Genomic DNA, 27,131 nt, shown 5'->3' with positions numbered 1-27,131 from the left:
TTCTACCCTTCCCACCATGTCTTTCTGTTTTCTCCCAGAAGGCTCTGCAGTGCTTGTTGGCATGAATACTACTGTGATTGCATGGATGAAAAGCACCTGCTGCAGGTGATGGCAGAGCAGGAAGAGCAGGTCTCCAGAGGATGTGCCGAGGCTGCTTCCACCTGACCAGCGGACCTGCGTCACTTGCCCTGCTCACTAGATGAGCTCTGGGAAGGTCAGCTGGAGTTTCCTCCTGTGTGGTAAGCCCTGTAGAAGAAGAGGAGGGCTCTTTCCTCCAGGGTCTCACCTGGACTTTGCCCCACCTTTCTGCTCACCTCTGTGGTTTAGGATTCTCCCAAGTGGACCAGGCTGAAGGATATAAGGATTGGTGAAAATACTCAAGATTTTACTACTCTTCACCTTCTTTGTTACTTAGCACTGAGAGAACGGTGTGAACCAGAGTCAAGCCACAAAGTTATTTCTTTCCTTAATTACCAGTTTTGAAGATTGTGGTATGAAGCTGACTGGCTTTGTTGGTTTCTGCTGGGATAGTGCTAGTTATCAGAATATGTTTGTATCATGAGATTACTGGAGAGATTCTGTGATCAGATTCACTCAGCCCCATTTGTCGAGACCCCTGGGCCCAGACCGAAATTACCAAGGGTGATCATCTTTCCAAAATACATGATAGCCTAAAAATATCTTTCTTTTTCTAAACATTCATGTTGGAGAACTCAAGCCTATTTAAAAGGCAAGCAATTATTCATGGATCAGTTTTTTACACACTGCCTCTGCATAACCTGTTGAAATAAAACTGTTCATGATATATAGTTATTGACTCATCTAATCCCTGTCCAATTTCCAAAAGCAAATTGTGGCCTCATTTTGAAAATAGCCAGGAGAAAAATCCGCATGGTTCCTATAGTGACAGGGTATCTTTGCAAGGTGGAATACATGTGTGGTTTGGAAATGACATAGCGGACATCACAAAGGTGACCACCTGAGGGGATTTACTTGTGAAGAACTTAACATGTTTTTAGAAATCCTCTTTATAAAGTAGAATACATCTAAGACATAGAAATGGTAAATCAAACATAATGAAGTACCCACCTAAGGTGTCTACTATTAAAGAAAATCATACTGCTATTGCTATAAAAAGAAAATTGTATCCTGTATGGTTGCCATTAATCCTGAAGCTGCATGACTTCGCCTGAATCCACACTGACTGCTTCCACACAGCAAACACCCCTGATTAGGCTTTGGCAACCCCAGCCCTGAAACAAAGCTATGAAATAGGAAGTAGCTGAAACCATAAAACAGGATCAGGACCTTGCTGCAGACAGGGTCCTCATTCACCCCTGTGAGGATGGCCACCACCTCATGTACTAGGGGAACAAGGCAGCTGCAGCTCAAGCTGCTGGACACAGTAGTGGTAACACTGAGAACCAACTGGCCTCTGATAATGATAAATATCTACCATGAGGATAGGGAAAGAAAAGATCAAAAGGCAGGCACAAGAAAGCTAGGAGCCATGTATGGCGGGAGAAATTTGAGCAACTGGGTGGAAAGAGTCAGGAAAAAAGTCAGGATTGTGGGTGGTGGCAGGACCAAATACTGAGGGAGTCATTGATTTTGCAATTCTGAGGTGTCATGGTTTGTGTTTGGACGTCCTCCAAAGCCTCACAGAATCATGTGGGGCAGGCCACCACATAAAATATAAGGGAGGGAAGGGGGCGTGCTCTTTCCTTTTTGCTCTTGTCACCTTATACCTGTCACCTTTGGTACCTGTTGACGCCATGAATGGCTGCCACTGTGCCATGCCACCCTGGCCTTGGTGCCAGCTGATTATGGACTGAAATCTCCAGAAACACTGAACTAAACAAACCTTTCCTTTCTGCATTTTGGGTGTCAGGTATTTTGTCCCACCAAGGAGAGAAAGTACCCAAGACATGAGGTAAAGGATGACTTTAGCAAGAGTCATTCCAGGAGTCTACTAGGGGGGAAAAGAGCAGGCAGCAGGGGATGGGACAAGTAGAAAGTGAAAAATAAAGGTAAGGCCATGCAGCACACGGCTCCTTTTATATGAAATGTCTAGAAAGGGCAAATCCATGGAGACCAAAAGACTGGTGGCTATCAGGCCTGGGACAGGGAATCAGGAGTGACTGCTAAATGGGCATGAGATTCCCTTGGTAGTTATAAGAATGCTTTGAAACTAGTCAGGGATGGTGGCATTACAACATGGGAAGTGTACAGCGGCATGCCTCTGAGCTACGCATGTGAAATGGTTCAAACCATTGTGTGCGCTCCCCTCATACACCCAAGCCGGGACAATAAGAGCCTGTCTGGGCATCAAACAAGAATCTGAATTGGAGCATAAATGAGCCCACATCTGGAAAACAATCATCATAATTTTTTGAGGGGGGTGATTTTTGAGATAGGGTCTCACTATGTTGCTAGCCCAGGCTGGCCTGGCCTCCTGAGTACTGAGAATACAGGCATGCACCACCACACCCAGCTCTTCATAATCTTTGTGTCATCAAAACAAAGTAAGTTATGACTATTCTTACACTGCTGAACAAAACAGTCTCATATGATTTAATCTAATATATTCTCTTTTAAAAGACAGCACATTTGAACCAAGCATTGTGGCACATATCCATCATCCCAGCACTTGGGACACAGAGGCAAAAGGATCACCAGGGGCTGGAGCATTACCTGGGCTTCACAGTGAGTTCAAGGCCAGCCTGGACTACATCGTGAGACACTGTGTGAAAAAGCCAACTCCACCACCAAAGACAGCACACTGATGCATGCCTGCATGCGTGTGTCTGTGTCTGTGTTTTGTTTTGCTTGTCCAGTACTGGGAACTGAACTACAGGCCTTCACACTGTGCTATATTCCCAGTCCTTTTTTAATTTTTATTTTGACACAGGGTCTTCCTAATTCACTAAATGGCTCAGGCTGGACTTGAATTTGCAGTCCTCCTACCTGAGCCTCCCCATGTGCTGGGATTACAGACACGAGCCAGCATTCCTGTCACTACATGGGACATTTTACTAAGACTCCTGTCACCATTGAAGCTAGGTAAATCAAACACTTCTGCTGCTCAAGAGTCCTAACTGACCCTGGCTGTTGTATTTCTCTTCTTTTAAAATGAAGCCTCAGAAAGGAGACTTAAGAAAGGCGTTTAGCTGGAAAGAGATGTCTGACACAGAAAGCAAGCAACACAAGCTTTGCATATGTGGGCTCTGTTTCTGGCTTGGCCCACTCCTTCCCAGAGGACCATAAGCAAGCATGGACCCCTAGTTTCCACCACATGCTACTCCTGACAGTCAGGTCAAATGAGGTCCTCCTCTCCCTGCCCTGCTATGCAGTTCAGGTTGGCCTCTAACTCACTGTATACTACAGGCTGGCTTTGAACTCACTGGGCTCTTCCTGCCTCAGGCTCCCAAATGTTGGGATTATAGGCATGCCCCACAATGCCTGGGCTCAAATGAGGTTTCTGATGAGAAACAGCAACTACCATCACTAAAAAGCAACTGCTATCCAAAACTGAACAGCATTTCTGCCAAACACTTTAGCTCTGTAATATATTTCTCAAAGGGCTGATCAACAGTTTGACTTAAGTGCAAAAAATAACTTAGTGACAATTCATAATTTCCAGAAGGAAACAGCACTCTAGACTCTTGGAAAGTATACAATATGAACAATAAATCCTGATGAATTAATCAGTCTTCCATAATCTAAGATTGGATATAAGTTTTATTTATTTCTTACTAGAGACTGAATCAAGAGTCTTCATAGTGAGCTATCACCCCAGCCCTTATTTTTCTTTTTTAAATTTTGAGACAGATCCTTATAAAACCACTGTCAGGCGTGTTGGTGCACACTTGTAATCCTAGCACTCAAAAGGTAGAGACAAGAAGATTGTCATGAGTTTGAGGCCAGTCTAGGCTACATAGTGAGTTCAAGGTCAGTCTCAAACATAGTAAGACCCTGTCCCAAAAAAAACAAAAGCAAACTAAAACAAACAACAACAACCACAAAGTCACTAAGTTGTCCAAGCTCTACTAAAACTTGCTATCCTCCTCCTCAACCTCCTGAGAGCTAGGACTATAGAATGTCCACCACATCTATGTATTCAGTGCCACTATTTTTTTTTTATATCAGACATCAGACTCAGGACCTTGCACTTGCCAGGCAGGAGCTGTGCACTGAACTGTATCCCTGGCCTTCAGTTCTACTTTTAACTATTCCCATCAACCCAATTTTTCATGTTTTAGTTCACACCCACTTGTCACTACTAAGTAAAACACCAAAAACGACAAATGGCAGAACCACCATCCTATTCTATAGTCACTTCAGCTAAGCGTGGTGGCACACGACTGTAATCCCAGCATACAGGAGGCTGAGGCAGAAAGATTGTTACAAATTACAGACCAGCCTGAGCTACAAAGTGAGCTCACGGCCAGCCTAACCTGCTCAGCAAAATCCTGTCTCAATAAGACCCAAAAAAGAAAAAAGTCACTTTTTTCCCCCTCTTTTTTGGGACAGTGGTCTCACTATGTAGACCAGGCTGAACTCCTTGAAGCAAGCCTCCTGCCTCAGTCTCCTGAGTACTGAGATTACAGGTGTGCAACACCAAACACAGTTAAGGTAGTGACTTTCTTAATTGTTCCTTGTAGGCACTATTTTTCTACCACTTTTTTGAGAAATAAATCAACTGAAATCCCTGTTGTGAAGAAAACAGAGTTGCTAGCATGCAGAGCTGCCCAGGGACTTGAGGTCTTCTGGTTCTGAATGACAGAGAAAAAAATTGTAATTATGAGTGAAGGTCATGGCATGAAAGTGCAATCTCTGTTCTTCCCAGGAATGGAATCCACCCTTTCCACCAGAGACGTCCAGTGACGGAAGAAACAACGAGAAGGGAGCAGACAGCACTTGGCAAAAAACCCTTGCATTCCAAGCCCTAGTGGACACACTGAATTTGGGGATGCCGAATGTTTACAGCTCCAACTTGTGCCAGGAAAAAAAGAACCTCTTCAGGTCAAGAAGCTTCCTTTTCTCATGAATTCCATTTGCTCCCATGCTGACTGTTATGGCTTGTGTCCAGATGCCCCCCCAAAGCTTCATGTGGTCATAGGTGGGGCTTCTTCCGAGGCGGCTGAAGAGTATGCGATGTTGGTGTATGATTCCTCAATCAGTACACTGACTGGTTTGGCATTTCCCTATCCCGGTAGCCTGGACACAATATAAGGACTGAGAGAGACTTATCTTCTCCCTTGCTTACTTGCTCCTGGCCGTCTTACTTGTCATCAACTATTTCTCCTCTGCGATTCCCCTCTGCCAAGCCACCCTGCCTTGGAATCAGCCAGGTATAGACTGAAACCTTTACAAACTGTGAACTATATAAACCTTTCCCCTTTAACTTTAGGTGTCAGGTAGTTTGTCTCAGTAATGAGAGGAAGGTAACGAAGATGCTGATCCAAGTCGAATGCAGTGATCCTACATAAATCAACAAGCAATGTTTCTTTTCCAGCCTGAGTCAGAAGACGGCAAACAGTTTTTAACTGTACTTGCCAGGGGATGTTGACCAAATGCCTATCTTCTTTGTGGATCTAGTTTTTCTTTTATAAATGAGGACAATAACAGATTAATAGAATTGTGGTAGGGTTTAAGATGATAGCTGTCATTTAGTTGTGTCTGCCAAATAATGAACCCATATATTAGCTCTTATCGGCAACAGTACCTCCATCGTGAGGTCTGGTCTAGAGAGATATGGCACTTCTCTCATGAAATGAGAAAACTGTGAAAAGCTGTAATAAAGATTTTAAAGTGGGAAATCAACTCTCAAAAAAGTGCTTTCACCAAAAACTACACTGTGTCAATAAAACTCAATTCAATGACTCCAAATTCCTTCATCACAGGTGATAATTAATGTTTGCAAGGTACAGTACCATAGGGAAAAATTAGTGTTCCCAAGGTAATGTATAGCAAGAATGAATGAACATACAGTAAAAGTCCCTAAAAAACATCATTCCAAGCTGCTACTCTGGGGTCAGAAACGATAGAGATTCAGCATATTGGTTCAGTGTTACAAACGAAAAGCAGAATACGGTACCCTGATAATCAATGTCCATGTTTAACCAACTTAAGTCAGAAGCTCTGTAATTTAAATATAGAACAAATGGGTTGTGGTGCCCTCCAGTTATAACCCATATTCCATTTATTCCAATGCATACAAGTGCACATACCATATATTCACAGTTCCACTAGGAAATGCTTAAATATTTTTAGAACTTAAAGAAAAGCAGAGTTTTAAAATCAACTATGACCCCTCATAACAAATCCATAGTATAGAATCTATTTCCTTAAAGTCAGTTTTGATAAGACAAAAAAAAAAAAATCCTGAGGAAAAACAATTTGAAATCTAAATAATAGTAGGAAAATACAATCCCTTTCCATTAAATGCATTGCTCTACGATCACCAATTTGGACTTTTTCCCACTTGCTTGCAAGACCCAGTGTGCTTTTTTTTTAAGTGGAACTATCAGTTCACTCCTGTCCTAAATCCTACAGCAGCATCTTAAGGACAAACACAGGGGACTTGCCGTCTCATTTGGAATGACCCATCCTGCTGGGATCTTCTAGTTGCTTCTAGGTGCATTACACACTGCAGCAGACATCAGCAGGCACTTCTAGAAACCCCCTCTAAAGGTCCACTGACCTTTTGATGACTTGTGACTTCGTCCCTGCTTCTTCCCAGCTCCTTGGCAAGTTTGACGTTCTCTTCCTGCAATGCTGAAAGCTGCTGCGACTTCTGAGCTGCCGCCTGCTTTAGGGTTTCTCTGCAAGGACAGTGAGCACAGGGTTACCATAGAAACAAGACAGGCAAGGAAACTGTGGGAGACAACCAGCTTCACAGCACCAAGGAAAACAGATCTGGTCACGTGTCTGACAGGCTCTGTAACAACAGGAGACAGTGTCGTCTGCAGGCAGGAGGGGCCACACGGCTTTAACCTCTCAAAAGAAGCATGGCCGCCCACAATTATTACATTTTTAAAAACTTAATAAACACTACTGCCATCCTCTTACCACCTACACACACTCCATACAAAAAAAGACTTCTGTTATAAAATAAATGACAAAAGAGATGGTCAGAACAGCATTCCTGTCTTTAAGAATACTTCCATCCAGATAATTACATTTAAATCCACTACTTTGGTAAAGTGATTTAATTTGCTACCAAGGCACTGTTCTGGCTGCACAGATTTATAATCTGTTTCACAGAAATAAAACCAAGTGGTTCTATTTACTTTGCCTGTCAGAGTCAACTGCTGATGTGAATCTGAGCTGCCCCCCAAAAGGTTTTCTACTTAAACAGGTGTCTTATTTTCATGGCATTCTTTCCAAAATACCAATTTATAATTAAAAGAAGCAAATAAAAATATAATAGTCTTATACCCAATATTATGAGTATTAACATATGAACACATATGAATTTATAAATACCTTTCCAACATTAAAATTAACTCAAAATACCCATTCTAAATTATTATTTATACATGGATATTCAAAATATTTTACCTGATCGCTGGATTTTAGTGTTATTATTTACACATTGATATTCAAAATATTTTACTTGATCACTGGATTTTAGTCTATCATAGAAGGTTTTGATGCAACTATAAATTTTAAGTAAGTCTGTGCTGGTTAAACTCCACTCCACAAGCTGTCATATGTAGCTGAATTCCACATTCAGTCATCTGGGTATGAATCCATCTGCTGAGGCATGAACACATCTATTTTTAACGTCAATTGTCTAATGGGTGACACTGCTTGGCAGCTTCAATTTTCTCGAGATTTTAATTTTCCACCTACCTATAATGTTCATACTGTGATGACCTCATGGTGATTTAAGGGGATAAATCTCTAAAACCTCTCTTAGCATATTCAACCAGGCTTTTTAACAGGGATGTTTATTTACCAAGTAAAAAAATGGGAGAAGAGGTATTAACCTCAGGTAATTAGCCATTCAGAAAAAGTCATAATTTTAATTATGGATCCATCTACCCATCCATGTACACATCTACATTTCTCTCTACACATACCCTACAGCTAAAGTTCCTTCCTTGTAAAAGTCCACCAATCCTTGACAAATCAGATGATCAGCAATCACCATAAGCCGAACATTATATTTCACAGTGGCCACTGCCTTTGTGGAGCTATCTGGTCTTAGCATTTATGTGGTCTGACAAGAGTGGTATCTGTGTTCCTCTTCTTTCCTCCTTAAAGATTTTTACCTTTTCAAGGATTGTTTTGGGGTGGGGTTTTTTTGTTTGTTTGTCTACTTGTCTTCAGACAAGAGTCTCACTAGGTAGTTCAGGCTGTCCTTCACTTGTGATGTAGCCCAGGCTGATCTCAAACTCAGAGCCATGCTCCTGCTCAGTTTCTTGAGTCCTAGGATTGCAGGCATGTGCCACCATGCCCAACTCTTTTAAAATTTGTTAAACTCCTGGCTTATATTAAGAGCCTGTAGTAAGGAAAATTAAAATGAGGAGTCAAAGTAGTAGTCTAAAAAATAGCTAAAATATTTATAAGTATTGACCTACAAAAATGATATTTGCTGTTTTAAAATACACCAAATGATTTCAAGTACATTTTCTTATTTAATTCCCAAAGCACAGGGAGGCTTTTGCTACTATTTGTTTTAAGATAGAAAACTAAAGCTCAGAGAAGTAAGATGATTTGCCTCAAATCATAAAGTCAGTAAGTCACAGAATCAGAGCCAGAGTTACAATTGGCAGGTGGACTTCAGCTATGATTTTAATACAAGGGCACATTTCAAATTATCTCCAGGGAACTGTGGGATGTGCATTCATGAAGGAAAGACAGTCCCACTGTCCCAAGTCTGGACATTCAACTGTGAGTCTGAAAACACCAAGACTACATTTCTAACAATTTTAAGAAGCACTTACTCCCTCTAAGGGACAAGGTGTCTTGAAACAAATAAATAAAAGAATTCTTTAGTTTAAAAACTGACAGCTGAGTATAGCTGCACACAAGTGTAATCCCAGAAATTGGGAGGTAGAGGCAAGAGGATTGCTTTGAATCCAAGATTAGCATGAACTACATAGTGAGATCATGTTTCAAAAAACTAAAACAAAAAGAGAAACAAACTCCCTCAACTCAAAAGACTAGAGAGAAACTGTTTTATTGCTATTCTCCAGTTGAAAACAGGAGCTGGCTAATCAAAATCAAGGACTTTTCTTTAACAGCAGCCCAGTAGGCAGCAGAGAGAAAGCGCATCAGGGACAAGTGCTGACTTCCAGTGCCAAGGGTGGAGTTCCTGATGGAAGCCCAGCCCATCCATAGCATCCCTTTCCTCCAGGAACCTCCATGCCACTGGGTGACGAGAACCATCACACTTGAGGATTTGAGGAGCCCTGCACATACACAGAGCGAACTACAGGACAACAGCTGCTCATCCTCCAGGTCTGAGAACCAAAGAGCACAGCTAACAACTACAAGGAAGCTGTGCTGGTTTGTTTGTTTGTTTTTTTAATCGGTAGCGGGGATCGAACTCATGACCACCTGCTTGCAAGGCAGGTGCTTATGCCGCTGAACTAAATCCCCAGCCCCAGCTGTGCTGTTTTGAGCAGCACTGTTCCGGTCCCTGACAGCAGACAGATCTTGACTGATAGTGGTCTAGAGAACAAGCCAAATGGCAGAACTTTTCAACCACTTCCCACGCTGTCCCTGCTGAGCTTCTGTGGAAAGCTACACAACAGCTGTGGGGGACCCAGTCACTCATCAGAAGGTGGTATCCCTCAGTCCTAATGGGCAGGAGAGAAGCAGAGAACCTAAAGTTCAGCCTGCTCTCTCCCTCTCCAGGGCAGAACCAGAGGGGAGGATTGGCAGCAGTGACTATGACTGTGATGCAACTGGGTTAATCTTTTATTCCCAGGTCTTTGCTTCTATAGGCAGGAGATAAACTTTCGACTTGTCACTGGAATAATGGTAAGAAAGGGACACAAAGAGAGTTTCTTTCCCTTTTTGGGAGGAGCTGGGAGGGGAACCTAAGGCCTTATGTCTGCCTGGTAAGTGCTCAACAGATGAGCTACACCTCTGGCCTGATAACCTCTCTTAATGGGGATGAGCCCAACCCCACACTGTGGGCAGGTGACATGTTAGGATTTGGTGAGGACTCTGACCATCGAAAGTGATCGCAAGCTAGACTAATGCAATGAGCCTCCTCAGCAATATGGTCTGGGATGTTACCTAAGCCTCAAGAGCTCTTTCCACTCATGCCTGGCCCCTGCATTACCTAACATGGCCCAGAGAGCTCAAGAGTAGGGCTACGGCAGCGCGAGGTTAGTTAGAGACTGTTCTGGTGCTCACATCCTCCATCTCCAGCTGCCTGTACGACAAAAGAACTAAAGCCAACTCAATGTTCCAGAACGTTCAGGGTTAGCTAACTACTCACATTGTGGGGGAAAACATTCTAAACTGTAACTAGACCCACGCTCTTTGAATTTAACTAAATTGTTATATTCCTACAGTTAAGTTTGTTTTTCCTGCCAAGTGACCAATTATCTATTAGTATTATTTGGCTTTAACAGGCCAAAGAGATGTGTTTGTCATTTAGTACCAGGAATCAAACTCAGGACCTTGCTCTTGCCAGGCAGGCGCTGGTATCGCTGTGCTATATCCCTGGCCCTTGACTATTTGAATCTTATTATGTAGTTTAGACTGGCCTTGAACTCACCATTGCCCAGGATAGCCTTGATCTTGTGGTGATCCTCCTCCCTTAGACTCCCGAGTGCTGGGATTACAGGCATGTACCACCACGCCTGATATCCACCAAGATTTAAGATTACTCCTAATGGTCATGATCACACTGTGAGTTTTTAAGCGTATGCAGGTGTAACTGATGGGAGCTGCTGAAACATCATAGAGCAACACCATTAATACCAAGGCTGCAGAGGGAAACTCAATCACCAACAGCCTATGCTGAGCATATCCTCAAGTGAGTATCTCGGATCAAATTATTCCTAGGAAAGTTGGAGGAACTCTCTGGACAGAAAGACATATATAATATAATCAGGTCAGATAAATAAATGGTACTGATGATGCTTACTTAGGAATTGCAGCTTTGAACTGATGCTTTTATTTCTGTTCCAATTTCATGTTTTATTAAAATTAGAAATAAATGGTATAAACCTTTGAAAGGTAAGGACCGCAGACATTTATCTGTGCACCTATCCAGCTGAATAATATCTAGTAAGAGGACACACATATCCACTTGTTCACCAGAATTAAGTGGCATTAGATTTTTGGTTTATGTTGTTGACACGGTGAAGTTACTGAATACAAGACCAAATGAAATTTACACTGTAACCATCCCTTAAAATGTCTCTCAAATACTGAGCATGGTGGTGCATGCCTGTAATCCCAACAATTGGGAGGCTGAGGCAGGAGGACTGCCATAAATTTGAGGCCAGTTTGGGCTATATACACAAGTTCAAGAGCAGTCTGCATTACATAGTAAGATATTATCTGCCCCCCTCAAAAAGCAAGGTAACTTCCAACTTCTGACAATTACAATACCACTACAGCTCTCTTTGTTTCTTGTTTTTTTTTAATCGGTACCAGGGATTGAACTCATGACCGCCTGCTTGCAAGGCAGGTGCTTATGCTGCTGAGCTAAATCCCCAGCCCCGCTACAGGTCTCTTAAAGGAGAGGGCTAAACTGGTATTGAAAAAAGAAACATGAACAATGTGTCTGAACTGAGCAGCAGACTGGTGGGTAAACCCTAGAGAGTCTCAAAATATCCCGGTATTTACCTTCCATGCCAGATCTCAGTACTCTTAAGAGGAAAATATTTACAAGTCCTGAAAGTGACATGCTGTTTTGGTTTCTTCTCCTACAGAAAAGTTTTGAGGGATTTTTAAAAAGGTCTGATAGTTCTGCTTTGTGGTGGTTGTGATGGTTGTTTTTGGTACCAGGAATCAAAATTCGTGACCTCATGCTTGCCAGGCAGGCACTGTGCCATTGAGCTACATCCCCAGCCCTGGTTCTGACTGTTTATAGACTGGCTATCAGATAAACACATTACATTAAACTTCTGATTCTATTTGTATCTTCAAAGCTTTGCAAAGTCACAATGGATCCCAAATGTGCACCTATCCAGCTGAATTATATCTGGTGGGAGGACACACATTCCCACTGGTGCCAGTCAGCACATAGTCCCTGCCACCCTTTTATCTACCTGTAGTTCCTTCTTAATGGTGGTTGAGATGCTTCTAGGGGTGGCAATAGTGTTTAGGGTACAGAAGGGTAACTTTGTGGGGTTTCTGCTTTATTGTACTTTTCAAATTATTTTTAAAATAACTACTTTCACTTTTGCAATATAAAAGTTTCATCACTCAAAGGAGATAAACTTACATTTCTTTCCTGAATTCTTCCATTTTTTGATTCTCTACGGTCAGAAGTTCTTTGGATTTGTTCAGCTCTTCCATATTTTTCAAGTTGTTCTCTTTGAGTGTGTCCAACTTAAAGACCAAAAGGAAAAATTCATGAAACAATTTCATTTTCCGGTGGCATGGTTAGAGAGACAAATTATTCACCAAAATATGTATTTAAAAAGTAGATAAAATGAATCACCTGCTAAAATAAGAGTCTGTTGGCTGAAGAAATTACAAATGACAGATGTATTATAAATCACAAACACTCCTTATGTTTCGTAAATTTCCTTCATACTTGGTCAAAATGTCAAACTAATTTGCTGCATAAATTTAAATTTTTTTTTCATCTTGTACACAATTATTATTTATCAGTGAGCTTGCTACTCATATATGATCCATCCTTTAAAAGCAAGAGTTACAGTGCCACAGCAGGGATTATTCTTTTTCATAAAATGAAACTCCTTTCTGTCCCCATAGATCAGCAGTGTAGGAAACTTTCCAATGTCAGTACCAAATTTACACAGTCCTTGTTACAAAAAATATTTATTTCAATCAAAACATTTGTAGACTGGGAAAATTTTAAGCCACCCATCTGAACATTTTTTGTTTTGTTTTGCTTTGGTATTTTGGTACCAGGAATTAAACTCATGACCCTGCACTTGCCTGTGGCACTATGCCACTGAGTATATCCCCAGCCCCCACCCACTGAAACTTTAACCAAAAGAGGAAGAAGTTTTGCAGTGAGCGTGAAGGTATCCATTAGGTTAGGGCTTGAACCCCTTGTGGGAAACAAGGTATGCAACTGGGATGGATGCTCACAGGCTCCAGAGATGGCCAGACTTTTAGCAGGGGTCCCCAACAAGAATGTGGGGTTCATATAGTCATTCAGGATACAGGACCTGCTCCTGGCTAGGATGACTCTCTGAACCTTGAGTCTTTGTCTCCCATAGGTAGAAAAGGGAGTTTTCTTCCTTTATCTTGTCACACAACCTCAGCCAAGAATTCCAGAAAGTGTCGCTAAATTCTATGACCCTCGGGGCTGGGGATTTAGCTTGGCGGCATAAGCGCCTGCCTTGCAAGCAGGCAGTCATGATTTCGATCTCCGGTACCGATAAAAAGGAAAAAGACAAAAAAAAAAAAAAAAAAAATTCCATCATCCTCCTTTTAATGCCCTGCTATTATTTCAGATTTACAGAAGAAAACCAAATACTGAAATGGGCCCAAGATAGGTTCATCTGGTCTTGTATTTTGGCTACAATGAACACACACACCAAAGGGATATATTATCAGAGGACACACGTTCCCTGGTTTCTATCCCCAAAGGTTAAAAGATGTTCCTTATAACGTTGCCATTTACTCTAGCTTCTAACTGTACTTATCATCTGTGATTTCTGTACTGCTTTTATATTTTTAGCTTGTCAGTTTCACAAGTTTTGTTTGTTTACCCTACAATTACCTCAAAATGTCCACATCTTTGGAGATCACCATCTCTAGCCTTGTACTATCCATTTGGCCATTCCCTCCCTTGCTTTACTTCCTAAAAACCTCATCTATCTTTTTTTTTTTTTTTTTTCTTTAACCTCATCTATCTTTACAAAGAATCTGAAGTGACAGAATTTTACACACTAACTCCAGCGAATCAGTCTGCAGGGGGTTCAAGTAACAGCTTTCCAAAGAAATAAAGGTTGGCATGAGGTGGGAGGGTGTGATCAGGGAAACAATGGGTACAAGGAGGAAAAATGCCACTTCGGAACTAAATGAAAATATTTTGGTGTCATAAATTTGTCCCAGCTACAGAACTGGTTAATTCATACCAAACTACCCTGAGCAAAGGCCTACATCAAGCTGGAGAATATAATTTAGCAGCTCCAAGCTGGAACAGAGTTGAGAAAAGTTCGTAAAATGCAGGATATAAGAAGAAGGGAACTCCATCTCTACAGTCTCTTGCCAGAGCCTTCACTATATCCACATTGGCCTCTTGCCAGTGCCTTGGACAGCAACACTGTTTCCCCATCAAGTGACAAAAATTGGTTCTGTGCCAGTGTGGCACACACCTCTAATCTTGGCATTTGAGAAGCATTTGAGGAGGATCACTGCAAGTTCAAGGCCAGCGTGAACTACATAAGAAGACCCTTTCTCAAAAAATAAAACTGATTCTGCTAGATTCTGCTAAACAAGTAACAAAGTAACATACTTTATTTAACATACGGCTCTTGTATAAGTGCAATTCTACTAACATAGACCAAAACTGCACAAGGCCACACTAAAAAATACACAATCTTAAGTTAGTGACCAAACATTCCATAACATCGCTGATAAGCTGTTCTCTGTACAAAAAGTCGTTTAAATCTAATTACTTCATTTTGCAGTTTTGCGTTTGTTTGCTTCGTGTCCTCCAAGGAGGCGAGAGTTTCGGTCTTCTCTTTGGTCATCTGTTCCACTATCTGCATGGCATCTTCTGCAGTCTGAGACGCCTAAATACAAGAAAACACAGTGAGGAGGGAGTGAGGCCTGCTTGACACCAAGGCTAAGCTCAGGCTGTGCTGCTTGGGCAGCCCTTAGCCTATGTGCCTTGGCTGAGAGAGGCACACAGAAGTGAGACAGCCACCAGCCCGTTGCTGAAGGCAACAAACAAGACAGGAAGGATCTGTCCCTGACACAGTCACAGACCCTTATTTGGCCAGTAAGTTAACCATCACATAACTTTCATCTTTTCAGAGCCCTCTAAACCCAAATATTCCAATGACAGTTCCGAGTTACACTGACAACTATGCTCTTACACTCCGACTTACACTGGAGAGACAACACTCTGTGTGGATAAAGAATAACACTCTGGGCTGGGGATTTAGCTCAGCAGCATAAGCGCCTGCTTGGAAAGTGTGAGGTCCTGAGTTCAATCCTCAGTACAAAAATAAAAAGAATAACACCCTGAGGTAGCTGGATTGCACTTAATCACATTTACACTGTGGCAGTTTAACATACTACTTTTGCTATTACAAATCTGAAGCTTTTGACATCACTTACACTGGGAATTCTTCACATAAAAATTAAAATTGTTTGGGAAATTGTAAAATAAAACTGAAATGTTTCATGAGACACATTTAATGGAAAAGCCTAAGGGAAACTGGGTAATGAATATAATCATGATTGTGAATAAAAAAGACATTTGCATATGGAGACGAATTCTTAGCTGCTAAGTACCAAAAATAATCATAAAAAATAAAATCATCTTAGGTACTTGATTACAATTTCATTTGCTCTAATAAAATTTATGGGAATTTTGTATTAGACGTATCCTACTGTTAGCCATGGAGAGTCCAATTCCAAACAGATAGACCCAATCAGATATTTAAAAGCCAAACAGCAGATAATATATCTCAATTCTACTGTTGCTGTTAAGCCTTTGAGAACCACAGTTAACTTGCTCACAAGGTTTCTCCAACTTCTCTCAACTAATAATAAATCCTTTTTATTCACAGTTTGCAATGCTTTCCAAGTAGAAAGAAATTACTGCAATTAGACATTTAGTAAAGAATGCCCTAGCTGGAATGAGACAAAAACTATACTTATCTAGTGGAATGGATTTTTGTAAGTGCAATGAAAAAAAAATCATATATGCCACTAACATTAGTGCACAGGGTTAGTAAATAATCCAGGTGCCCAATACTGGAACCGCTCACTTTACCGTGAATGAATGAAGAGTCTCAAGCTCTCTAATTTTATGGGTAAGTTTGCTCTTGTCTTTCCTCAAAGTACGGTTTTCACTTTGAGATTCTAGAAGGTTGGCTGAAATGTGGCTGTTGGTTTTGGCCAGCTGGCTAATCTCTTTCTGGAGGATGAAATAACTTTCTTCCAGCTTTTCTTTCTCCTTCAAGAGCTCATCCCTTCTCAGCATCATTTCTCTCTTCTCAGCCAGGAGGTTCTTGTTTTCTTGCATGAGCTCGGCTCTCTCAGCCACAGTCACCTCATGCTTCAGCTGGAGATCATCTAGGATCTTGCTGAGGTAAGTGTGCAGTTCCTGCAGTTCCAACTTGGACTTGGACATGGCAGCAAAATCACTTTTCATGGTCTCTATCTTGGCGGCAAGTTGAGCCGTTTCTGCACTCAAGAGTTCCTTTTCCTTAATAATCTCCACCACCTTTTGCTCAGACTTGGTCTTTTCTTGGATTAGTACAAACTTCTCAGACTGGAGCTGCTCGGTACATACTCTTAACCCCTCTACCTCCTGCTCTAGGAGCACCAATCTCCCATGGAGTTTATTGTTTTCATACAAGGATGACTCTTTTTCCTTTGCCCTGGCTTCTTTTTCTAGGACTAAGGACTGCTGCATTTCATGGAGCTCCTCAGTTAATTTCTGACACTCTTCTTTCAGATTCAAGCCATCCCTCAGCAAAATGCTCTTTTCACAGCAACAAGTCTTTAGCTCAGCATTCAAGTTTTCCTTCACTTGCATCACAGTGGTGTGTTCTTTTTCAAGATTCCTTTTGGCATCTTGTGCCTCTTTCAGCATCAAAGAAAGGTCATACTTGCTGGCTATTAGCTCTTGGTTTTCCTTTTCCTTCTCCTGAATCTCCTTCTTAAGAGCATCAACATCACCAAGTAGTTTCATCTTCTCATGCACAATTATTCTTCTGTTTGCAGCCTCTTGGTCATATTTTCTCTTAAGTTCTCCTATGGCTTTGATGGAATTTTCTCTCTCTGAAAGTAAATCTCCATTTTGTATTTCCAGTACTGACTTTTCATTGAAGAGAGTCTCTTGCTGTTTTTTAAGCTGAGTAATTTTCTGAGAAGCTGCCTCCTTCTCAGAAGTTAGTTGTGTGATCTTGTCATTCAGGCTTATTTCACGATGGGTGGCCTCTTGTGATTGCTTATTAAGTTTTTCTGTAATGATCCTATTTTCACTCACAAGTTCCTCTTTCTCAGCCAGGAGCCTCCTCTCAGAGGCAGCCCAGGTCTCCTTCTCATGGAGGAGCTGAACGCACTCTGAGTCTGTGATGGCCTGGCTGGCCTTGATCTCTTCCAGGAGCTGTGTGAGGCTCGTGTTGGCAGTCTGCAGCTGTCTGGTCTCCAGCTCGGCTTTCCTCAGTGCTTTGCTGGCACAGTCTAGCTGTGTGCGCAGCACCCCGGCTTCTGTGCTGAGCAGCTGCTTCACCTGCAGGGTAGCCTCCAGACTGGCACTCAGTTTTTCCTGACCCTGATGCAGCGAGTCCTTCTCAAATTGCAAGTCTCTGTTGCTCTGGAGAAGGCTTTCTCGTTCTGCTGTTAGGGCCCGGCATGCGCTATCGAGGCCTGATTGCTTCTCGGCCGCTGCCTCCTTTTCAGCTGTGAGTGCCTCAAGCTCCTGAACCAAGGCCCTCTGATCCTTGGCAAGTTCTTCATAAGCACTCTGAAGCTTCTGAATGACATCATCCTTGTCTTTCACCAGGATGAGGTTTTCAGCAGCAAGCTTCTTAACCTGATCCTCTAGGTGGCCTTTTTCTGCCCGAGTCTTCTCAGCTTCGGCTGCCAGGGTATCTCTGCAGAGCCGGAGCTCATCCATGAGTACCTGCATGCTTGCCGTGGAAGCTTGCAAAGAACTGTTACCCATATGTATCTTTAAGAGCTCTTCCTGGGCAATGTGGATTTCTTTAAGCAATTTTGCTTTCTCTGCAGCCAAAGCTTCTTTATCAAGCTGTTCCTGCCGGCAAAGCTTTTCAGCAGCTTCCTTCTCTTCTAAGACTTTCTCCTTCTCTAAATTAAGAGTTTTGTTTACTGACCGTAGTTTCTGCTGGTCTTGCTGAAGTAAAGTTACTTTGGCCTCCACTTCTACAAGCTTTGTTAAAAGCGAACCTTTTTCTACCTTTAAAGTATTTCCCTCCTGTGCGAGAAGCTGCTTCTCTGATTTCAGACCCCTCAGCTCTTCTGAAATTAGTTCAATTTCTTTTTTGGCTGATGTTAACAAATAAGTTAGCGACTACAGAAACAAAAAGATGAGAAGAATGGAAACAAAAATGAAATCAAGCACACAAATGCAAGCCCAAATAACTTAATGTAGCCTAAAAGTTTAAAATTTTCTACAATAAACTTTATAGAAGAAAAATGTCATAGAAACTTCATATGATACCAAGGGGAGACTAGAGAAACACAGCCCACAACAAGGTAGGCTCTGCAAAGTATTAAGACATCCACTGGCCTGCTGCACCTCTGAACAGAACATGAGTTTATTCCTGGAGCTCCCCAGAAGAGAAGAGCAACATGGTAGTGCCAGCCTGTAGGATCAGCTGCTCAGGAGGCTGAAGTGGGAGGGTTTGAGGCCAGCCTGGGCTACACAGTAAGACTCCATGTCAAAACCAAAAATCTCAGTAATTTGATTTTAACATAAGAGTGTAAAATTCTCGAGCTGGGGATTTAGCTCAGCAGCATAAGCGCCTGCCTTGCAAGTGTGTGGTCGTGAGTTCAATCTCCGATACTGATAAAAAGAAAAAGACAAACAAAAAAAAAAAAAAAAAAGAAAGAAAAAGAAAAGAAAACAAGAGTGTAAAATTCTCTACTGCCATTCCATTATCCAATTATTTCTAGTATAGAAAAGATACATAAAAGGATTTATTTATTTGGACTGAGGATTTAGCTCAGCAGCTTAAGCACCTGCCAGCCAAGGGCTAGGTTGTGAGTACAATGCCCCGGTACCAAAAAGGAAAAAAAAAGCACCACAAAAAGGATTTATTTCCTTGTTCAGTAAACTGTTGCTGTTTTTGAGACATGGTCTTACTATGTAGTCCACGTTGGCCTCAAACTTGTGGTAACCCTTCTGCCTCAGCCTCCCTAAGTGCTGGGATTATAGGCATGTACCAGCACAATGGGCTACATTTGAAATATATTACGTCATGTTTCACTTAATTAACAGGAAGCTGTTATTTTGACTGGTTTGATTTTTGTGGTGCTGGGTATTAAACCCAGCTTCTCATATATGTTAGGCAAGCACTCTACGAATTGGCTATCAGTGACTTTTTTACTGGATTGGTTTCAAGTTCTTTATAATTTCTTTGTACTAAACTCCTAAATATATATTTCTCTAACATTTTAAAAACAAAGATAGGTATTTATTTTTCTTTGAGCAATTAAAAGTTAAATAGTAGTAGGACAGTTGAATTTCACTGAGTTAATACAGCCAAATACTACACTGGGATACAGATACAACCCTGACGCTGTAAGCTGAAGTTCAATGTACGAAGTGATACTCTCTTCACTAACTGGACATGTCCTCCTCACTGCCCTTGAACTTGGCTTCCTGGTCAGTAAGCTCACAGAGCCACCCCAGGAACACAGAAAAGCCTGTGTTCTCACTTCTAGTGCTTTCTATAAGAGCTCTGTTCATCCAGTGAGCTTCCTCCACACCCTGACTCCTTTGTGGTCATGGCTGCAGCCTCTGGGTATCCTGCGGCTTGTCTCTCCTAACCCTAGTGGCAAGGTGGCACAGCTCAGTCCAAGATTAGAGGAACATGCTTTCCCACACCAGAGTCTACTACAAGTAGGCAGATAAGAGCTTAGGCAACTAGGAGGCTTTGTGATAGCCAGGCACAAGCAGCGTAAGGGGTGGTGATGGCTACACAGGACACTCAGGGAAGCCCTGTAGCCATCACTGGCACCAAGAAGGAAGAGCAGCTGGTACAAAACACTTGAAGCCACAGGAAATGAAATTCATCACCCTGTTGTGGAGGGAAAGGCTAGTGCACGAGAAGGCTACACAACACATCCCATCTGCTGCTGCTTCCTAAGCACCCTGAAGCCTTGATGCTGAACTTGGGCAAGCCGCAGCACAGCTACAGGGCTCTGCCAAGCACATACTTTGGCTTTGTCAGCCTGTATCCGCAGTTCCTCCACCTCCTGCGTCAAGCCTCTGTTCTCCTCTTGGACAGCTTTCAGCCTCTCCCCTGTGTCCAACAGCATCTTGCGCAGGTTCTGCAAGATTTCTTCATGCTTTGTTTTTGTCTCAGAACTGGCTTTTTCATATCTGGCTTTCAGATCCTCATACTGGTTGTGGCTCGTTTCCATCTCCTTTTCCTGCAGAAACACCAAGGGAAGAAGTCAGTCACCTGGCAATCTATGTACTCTCTCTTCCTTCCTTGCCAGGGAACAAGTCCCATTTATTCTCCCCTTACCAGGTCCAATAATTTTTCCTCCAGTGCTTTCTTTTCTTCCTCGTGCTTTCTGGCTATTTCCTGCTGGCTCTGCTCAGCTTTAAGAGTTATCTCTCCAATGCTTTTCTGTAGAGTATTTGCATTTTCATTAGCCTTTGTAAGCTGTAACTGTAATTCTTCTACACATCTGCAAGTTTCAATAGAAGGTATCAGATTTCTCATAAGAGTGTTTTAAATTTAAGAATTATAAGAAAAACATTAGTGACAGTTACACTATTATAAAATTTGAATAATCAATAACAAGTAAAATAGGCAAATAACACATACTAAATTGTTTGGAATAACAAATACTATAATTGTGAAGATTTATGTTAATAGGTTACTTTTAAAGAATGAGTGACCAATAAGCATATTAAAGAAAATCTGAGTTCCAAACTGGGGAAGCCAAGGTAGAAAGATCACAAGTTCAAGGCCAGCCTGGATCACACAGCAAGTTCAAGGAAAGAAAATACGTTTTAAGCAGATTAAAATTACCAAAAACTCATTCAAATGCTTCTTGAGAAAAGAAAATACAAAATTTATAATCAATACCTGAAGTTCTTAAAGAGAATCCTGTAGCTGAACAAAGATGTACAGAAAACATAGGACCTTAACCTAGGATGGGACACTGGATGAATCAGTAAGTGCAGAAGGGAATGTCCAGGGCCGCTCTGGTTTGCTACACAGGACGGCAGCTGACTAGCGCTCCTTGGAGGCCCTGCACACACACATCTGTGTGGCTGCACCTGACCACAGCAAGCCTGCCTGAAGCAGCCACGCTGGCCTGCTCAACAGCCACTCATCCTCTTTGGACTGTGTGCTGCTGAATGTAAATGTAACAAGTGCTGACAGTCTAAGAAATAGAATTCTAATGAGAAATAGAATTCTAATGAGTTCTAAAATATTTTGCCTTATAAGACAAACATTTTTCATGGCAGCCATGAAAAAAATGAAAGCCAACAGAATAAAGAATCAAAGAACCTCAGAATAAAGACAAGAACAAATACTAAAATAAAAAAGCTTTAGCATTGGGCTGGGGATTTAGCTAAGCAGCATAAGCGCCTGCCTTGCAAGCGTGTGGTCATGGGTTCAATCCCAGGTACCGATAAAAAAAAAAGGAGAAAAAAAAAAAGCTTTAGCATCAAGGAAGTACAACATAGTTAAGGGCATCAAGAGCTCTGGGATCAGAGGGCTCAAATCCAAAATCTCAGACATGTTCCTCAGTTCCAGCAAACCTCAATTTCTTTTGCTTTACAATGGAAACTATGCTATACAGTACTTGCCTCACAGATTAATATGAGAATTAGAAAATATGTAAGCTACAGGCACAGGGCATGTCAAACAGAAAGCCCTCATCACACTGTAGCAAGTCAAAAATACATTAAATTGTTTGTAAAAGGTAAATGACTGTCTGTTCTTTATAAGTCACCATGAGGCATATAAATGCCACTGTATTATTTAAATCTACCCTTGCTGACAAATGAGATAGATAATATCATTTCAAAACATTACATAGTTGATTTAAGGACACACTGTATATTAGAAAGGAACAGAGGACCGCTATACTGCGGTAGACCACCTGTCTACCATGTGTAAGGCCCTAGGTTTGATTCCCAATGCATGCATGCTCGTGCATACATGCACAGAGATACAAAACCAAACAGGGATAGGAAACTTTACCCCTCAGCTTTTTGTCTGTTTCCTTCCCCAGCCAGACCTTGCTGCAGAACCAAATGCAAAGTAGACACTCTTACACTGATTCTCTTCGCGCATACCTTTCTTTCAGACGTAATTCATCGTTCATTTTTGTTAGCTGAGAAGAATTATCTCCTGACATCTTCATTATGTCGGCAATGTCATTTTCCAATTTTTCCTTTGCCTTTAGCAAGTACTCTTCTCTTTCATCTCTCTCTCTAAATTTTACCTCCATATCTGAATATATACAGGAAAATAATGGCATTGCTGTGTTAAGAGTAAGAAAAATGTACAGAACACATTTTTGCTCTAGGATTGCTTGCATATAGCAATGCCTGTCCCCTTAAAAATCACATATTCTAAGCCAGGTGTAGTGGTGCATGTCTGTAATCCCAGTACTAAGGGAGGCTGAGGCAGAAGGATCATTGCAAGTTCGAGACCAGCCTAAGCTACAAAGCAAGCTTGAGACCAGCCTTAACTGCATTGAGAGACTCTATCTCAAAAAAAGACCAAAAAAAAAAAAAGAAAGAAAGAAAAGAAAAAAGAAAATAAATACATTCTAGTTAAGAAAAAAGAAAAGAGTAATTACAGGTGTGGCAGCACATGCCTGTAAATCCAGACTCTCATTGAGTTTGAGGCCACTCTGGGTTACATAGTCTGAACTGCACAGTAAAAACCTCCAAAAACCAAAAATATAAAAAGAAAATAAAAGAAGAAGATAATAATGTAGTAGGTAGAAGTAAGTGCTGAGAGAGGGAAAACTGAAAGAGAAAGGGAGCTGGGAAGGAATGGGGGTGATTAAAATCCTAGATGAGGCCCCTTTGAGATGGTGTTATTTAAGCAAAAATTTGAAGGCAGAGCAGGGAAAGGCAAGTACAAGACACTGAGGCAGGAACATACCTAACGAGTCTCCTACCAGCAAGAAGGCCAAAGAGCAAAATGCCCAGGGGGAGGGTAGTCTGGGATGAAATCCCAGCCATAACAGGGCCTGGTGGGGCAAACCCAAAGCTTTTACTGAGAGGGGAGACAACCACCTAGCTGGAGCAGAAAAATGACATGGTGAGACATCCTGTTAAAAGATCACTCTGGCCGCTGTGTTGAGAAGTGCCGGAAGAGGCAGGTGCAGTGGCAGGGAGAACTGGCTGTGCTGTTACAGATGCTCACAGGAAAGCAGCCCTTGCTGTGGATCAAGGCCAGTGTGGATGTGGTAAGATATGGTGGATTCTAGTGTTTTTGAACACTGAAAACAGATCAAAGAGACTCGCTGATCTCAGATCTCAAATGAGTATTTCACCATATTCTATCACTATAATGAATGAAGAAGTTATACATGAATGGTAAGTATGTTGTTATAATGTAAGACAGTATCTCAAACCACAGGAAAACCAGTAAATTTAATTGTTAGTCACCAAAGACAGCTCCTTACCTGCTAAATTTTCTCTCAACTTCTCCAACTCAGAAGACAGTTGATCAAACTCTTTTTCTTTCTCGTGTAACTTATTCACAGTTTCTATTTAGGATAAAATTAAAATTTTAATGTACTTCATATTTAATAAGCCGACTGGATCCTGGCTGTCTCACAACACAATCAAGCCATACACTGTGGGAACTGAAAACATAGGAACGCTAGCAGTCCCACAGTGAGCCACTCTGTTGTATGATCAGGAAACACGCATGTGGCTCTCCACACCTCCTCACATCTTTGCAGCAGGCAGGCACCAGGTTAGCCTTTGTTTGCCACATACCTCTCCTCCTTTCAATTCAAACTCAATAAAGCAGCGTGGGAGTGGTGGCTATTACTATAATACCAGCACTTGGGAGGCTGAGGCACAAGGATCACCGTGAGATCAAGGCCAGCCAAGGGTAAATAGTGAGTTCAAGGCCACCTAAACTACATAGCTAGACTCTGTCTTGAAAAAAAAAATTGTTTTTAAAAACTCAATCCAGCTATCAATGACAAAAGCTTAAATAATACTTTTCCCAGGAATACTTACATTTTAATACAGTATATGTTTTAAGTCAAAAGAAGAAAGAATTAACTAGGAGTCTGAGAGTCTAAGCAGCCCACAGGAAACAGTATTCATGTGCGCTGCAGAACTTCCTGGACAATGAGACTGGACCACAGCAGCCGCTACTCCAGGGCCCTGGTAGGAAAACACGACACTCCCTAGGGCAAGCTGCTAACTTTTGCCAAACATACCTTGCATACTTCTCTGAACAGAGACAGCCTCCTCTGAAACAACAGCAAAGTTTTCTTTCTAAAGAAAAAGAAGCTGATATTCAGAACACAAAGATCTCAAATGTTAAGGATAAACAATATAAATTATAAATATGTTATCTACAATTCGTTGCCAGTTTTGCTTCATTAAAACTAAAATACTGAAAACATTTTGCATCAACTACTACCCAAGTATTTTGTGCACTTACCTGTGTATGTGTGCATGTGAGTGCATGGTGTGTACATACTGATGTGTATATATACGTGTGCCTATATACACCTGGGTGCATATGCTGCATTCTATCACTTACCCTTGAAGAACGACTTTCTCCCCAGAAATCTCCCCCAAGACAATAAACAGAGTTCTTGACTCTTTGCTTTTGAGAGTAACCTGAGAAACTTGAATTAGATTTAAATCTAGTATCTCGAATCTGGGTCTATGTCAGCAACTTTTTTTTTCTTTTTTGAAGATGAGATCTCGCTATATAATTCAGGCTAGCCTCGAACTCACAGTGATCCTTTTGCCTCAGCCTCCCAAGAGCTGGGATCACAGACATGTGCCACCATGTTCAGCTTGTGTCAACAACTTTTTAAAATGGAAAGATGTTGGTCACCTACTGTTCAAAGTCTCCCTTTCTTTTTTTTTTTTCCGTCTTTTTCGTTTTTATCGGTACCAGGGATCGAACTCACGACTGCCTGCTTGCAAGGCAGGCGCTTATGCCACTGAGCTAAATCCCCAGCCCAAAGTCTCTCTTTCTAAACACAACAGTAGTCCGTGTCCTGAGATGGGCTCTTCTGGTTGTCCCAAGATGAATTTTGAGCTAGCTACACCAAAAAAGTTTTAGAGTATGTCCAACTAATTTGGGTTATTAAAAGATTGACACAGCCATAAGTTCATCAAAACCCATATTGGTTACCCCAGATTTCAGGGGCAGGTGTTCTCCACAGAGCATACAAAGGGATTCTCTCACTCAAAAAACACGGTATACTGAAAGTTTAAGAAGGACAGCAGAAAAATGTGGAACTCTTTTTGTTTAAAGGACACCAACTTACAAAATGGGGAGTCCCAGGTCCACTTTTTCCTCAAAATGTAGCTAAAATACTACATACTAGTGCCAGGGGTGATGGCACACACCTGTGTTCCCAACACTGTGGGAGGCCAAGGCAGAAAGACTGCCAAGTTTGAGCCCAGTGTGGGCAACTTAATGACTTAGCAAGACCTCTCAAAATGTGAAAGAGGCTGGGCGTGGTGGCACACATCTGTAATCCCAGTAGTTGGGAGGCTGAGGCAGGAGGATTGACATGAGTTCAAGGCCAGCCTGAAGAGCATAGTAAAACCTTAACTCAAAAAAAAACAAAGTAAAAGTTGGGGGGAATAGCTCAGTGCAAAGGCCCTAAATTCAATCTCCATTACTGCCTAAAAAAAAAAAAAAAAAAAAAAAAGAAGAAAGAAAAAAAAAGTGGAACAGAAGAACTTTAATTTTTTTTTTTTTTTTTGGCTTTTTCCTTTTTACCGGTACCAGGGATTAAACTCACGACTGCCTGCTTACAAGGCAGGCACTTATGCCACTGAGCTAAATCCGCAACCCCCAATATTTTTTTATTTTATTTTAGTTCATTTAAATTTATAAAGCCATATGTGCATAGCAACTATCACTGAACATTGAAGCTTTAAGTATTAAAAAGTAGAAATGCATAATATTTATAATATAAGATTTTTAATACCTGAGGGAGGTTTGGTCATGTACGCACATATGCAAGGATAAGACAAAAGATTGTACCTTTCATTCCCCACCATGATTGGCAGAGAGGCATACTAAGTGGCAAATGGGACACCTTACACAGAGGAGCCAAGACAAGTGATCCTTAGCAGCTCTGTCTCCTATCTTGTTTTTCTATAAGCCAACAGCTTTCCTCTTCCATGGTACCTGGGTACCTGGCCACTATTCATGATTATTAGCCTTGATTAAGCTCCGATTTTGGTGCAGGTGGCAATTTAGGAAAGAAAAAAATTGAGAAAACTTCTGAGATGGAATCCGACTAGACAGCACCCTCACTAACCAACAGAGGGCGCCACAGCCCGGCGCAGCTTAGCAGTGACTGATCACAAAGATGGGTGAAACCAGACAGTGCCTTGCGCTGCTGGGAAGGGCTCTGTGGTTCCTAAAAGCAAGTGTCAAAAATGTCTCAAAGCAGAACTTTACCAGAGGCAAAGGGCAGGCTTTTAAAAAAAGAAAAAGTAATACCTACTTTTATTGCTATTTTGGATCTCTCCAATTCTTCCTTACAGTATTTATCAGCCAGTAAATAATATAGTCAATTTTAACCAACACTTTGAAAACAAGAAATAGCTGTGCTATTTGAATTGTTTAAACAGAAAGGGGCTAGAAACCCTGATATTCAGATTTGCAACAGGTACTTACCAACATCTGAAGTTCTTTTTCCAAAGCCTCTTTTACTTGACTGACTTCACTCAGATTGTCCTGCAGGCTAGTAAGCTTTAGCTCTTTCCCCTGGAGCTCTTTGGTAATGCTACTAGCCTAACGTACAGCAGTACATGATACAGAAGTAAATGGACAAAAAGGAAACAAACAAAAATGATATGAACAAACATA

General features: G+C 41.5%; 1 protein-coding gene across 18 annotated transcripts in view; it reads right to left on the bottom strand.

The window, feature by feature from the left end:
* Clip1 (CAP-Gly domain containing linker protein 1) overlaps positions 1 to 27,131 on the bottom strand; it is a 127,478-nt gene that overhangs the window by 28,254 nt on the left and 72,093 nt on the right. For 11 of the 18 annotated variants that reach the window (XM_063225562.1, XM_013144787.3, XM_063225569.1 and 8 more), the window contains 9 exons: positions 26,940 to 27,056; positions 24,499 to 24,556; positions 23,725 to 23,808; positions 22,379 to 22,535; positions 20,586 to 20,751; positions 20,272 to 20,487; positions 14,805 to 14,921; positions 12,428 to 12,534; positions 6,707 to 6,827 (listed from right to left, as the gene is read on the bottom strand). In XM_063225562.1, the coding sequence (XP_063081632.1) occupies positions 6,707 to 6,827; positions 12,428 to 12,534; positions 14,805 to 14,921; positions 20,272 to 20,487; positions 20,586 to 20,751; positions 22,379 to 22,535; positions 23,725 to 23,808; positions 24,499 to 24,556; positions 26,940 to 27,056 (1,143 nt within the window). Of the gene's footprint in view, positions 1 to 6,706; positions 6,828 to 12,427; positions 12,535 to 14,804; positions 14,922 to 16,132; positions 18,401 to 20,271; positions 20,488 to 20,585; positions 20,752 to 22,378; positions 22,536 to 23,724; positions 23,809 to 24,498; positions 24,557 to 26,939; positions 27,057 to 27,131 lie in introns of all 18 variants that reach the window. The other 7 variants (XM_063225566.1, XM_063225572.1, XM_063225567.1 and 4 more) reach the window with 2 other exon arrangements.

This window comes from Cavia porcellus, unplaced genomic scaffold (assembly GCF_034190915.1).
Source record: "Cavia porcellus strain 051 isolate PalLab524CR breed Dunkin Hartley unplaced genomic scaffold, mCavPor4.1 scaffold_16, whole genome shotgun sequence".
Lineage (NCBI taxonomy): Eukaryota > Metazoa > Chordata > Mammalia > Rodentia > Caviidae > Cavia > Cavia porcellus.
The sequence above is the reverse complement of the archived record's forward strand: the minus strand, read 5'-3'. Positions and strand labels throughout refer to the sequence as shown.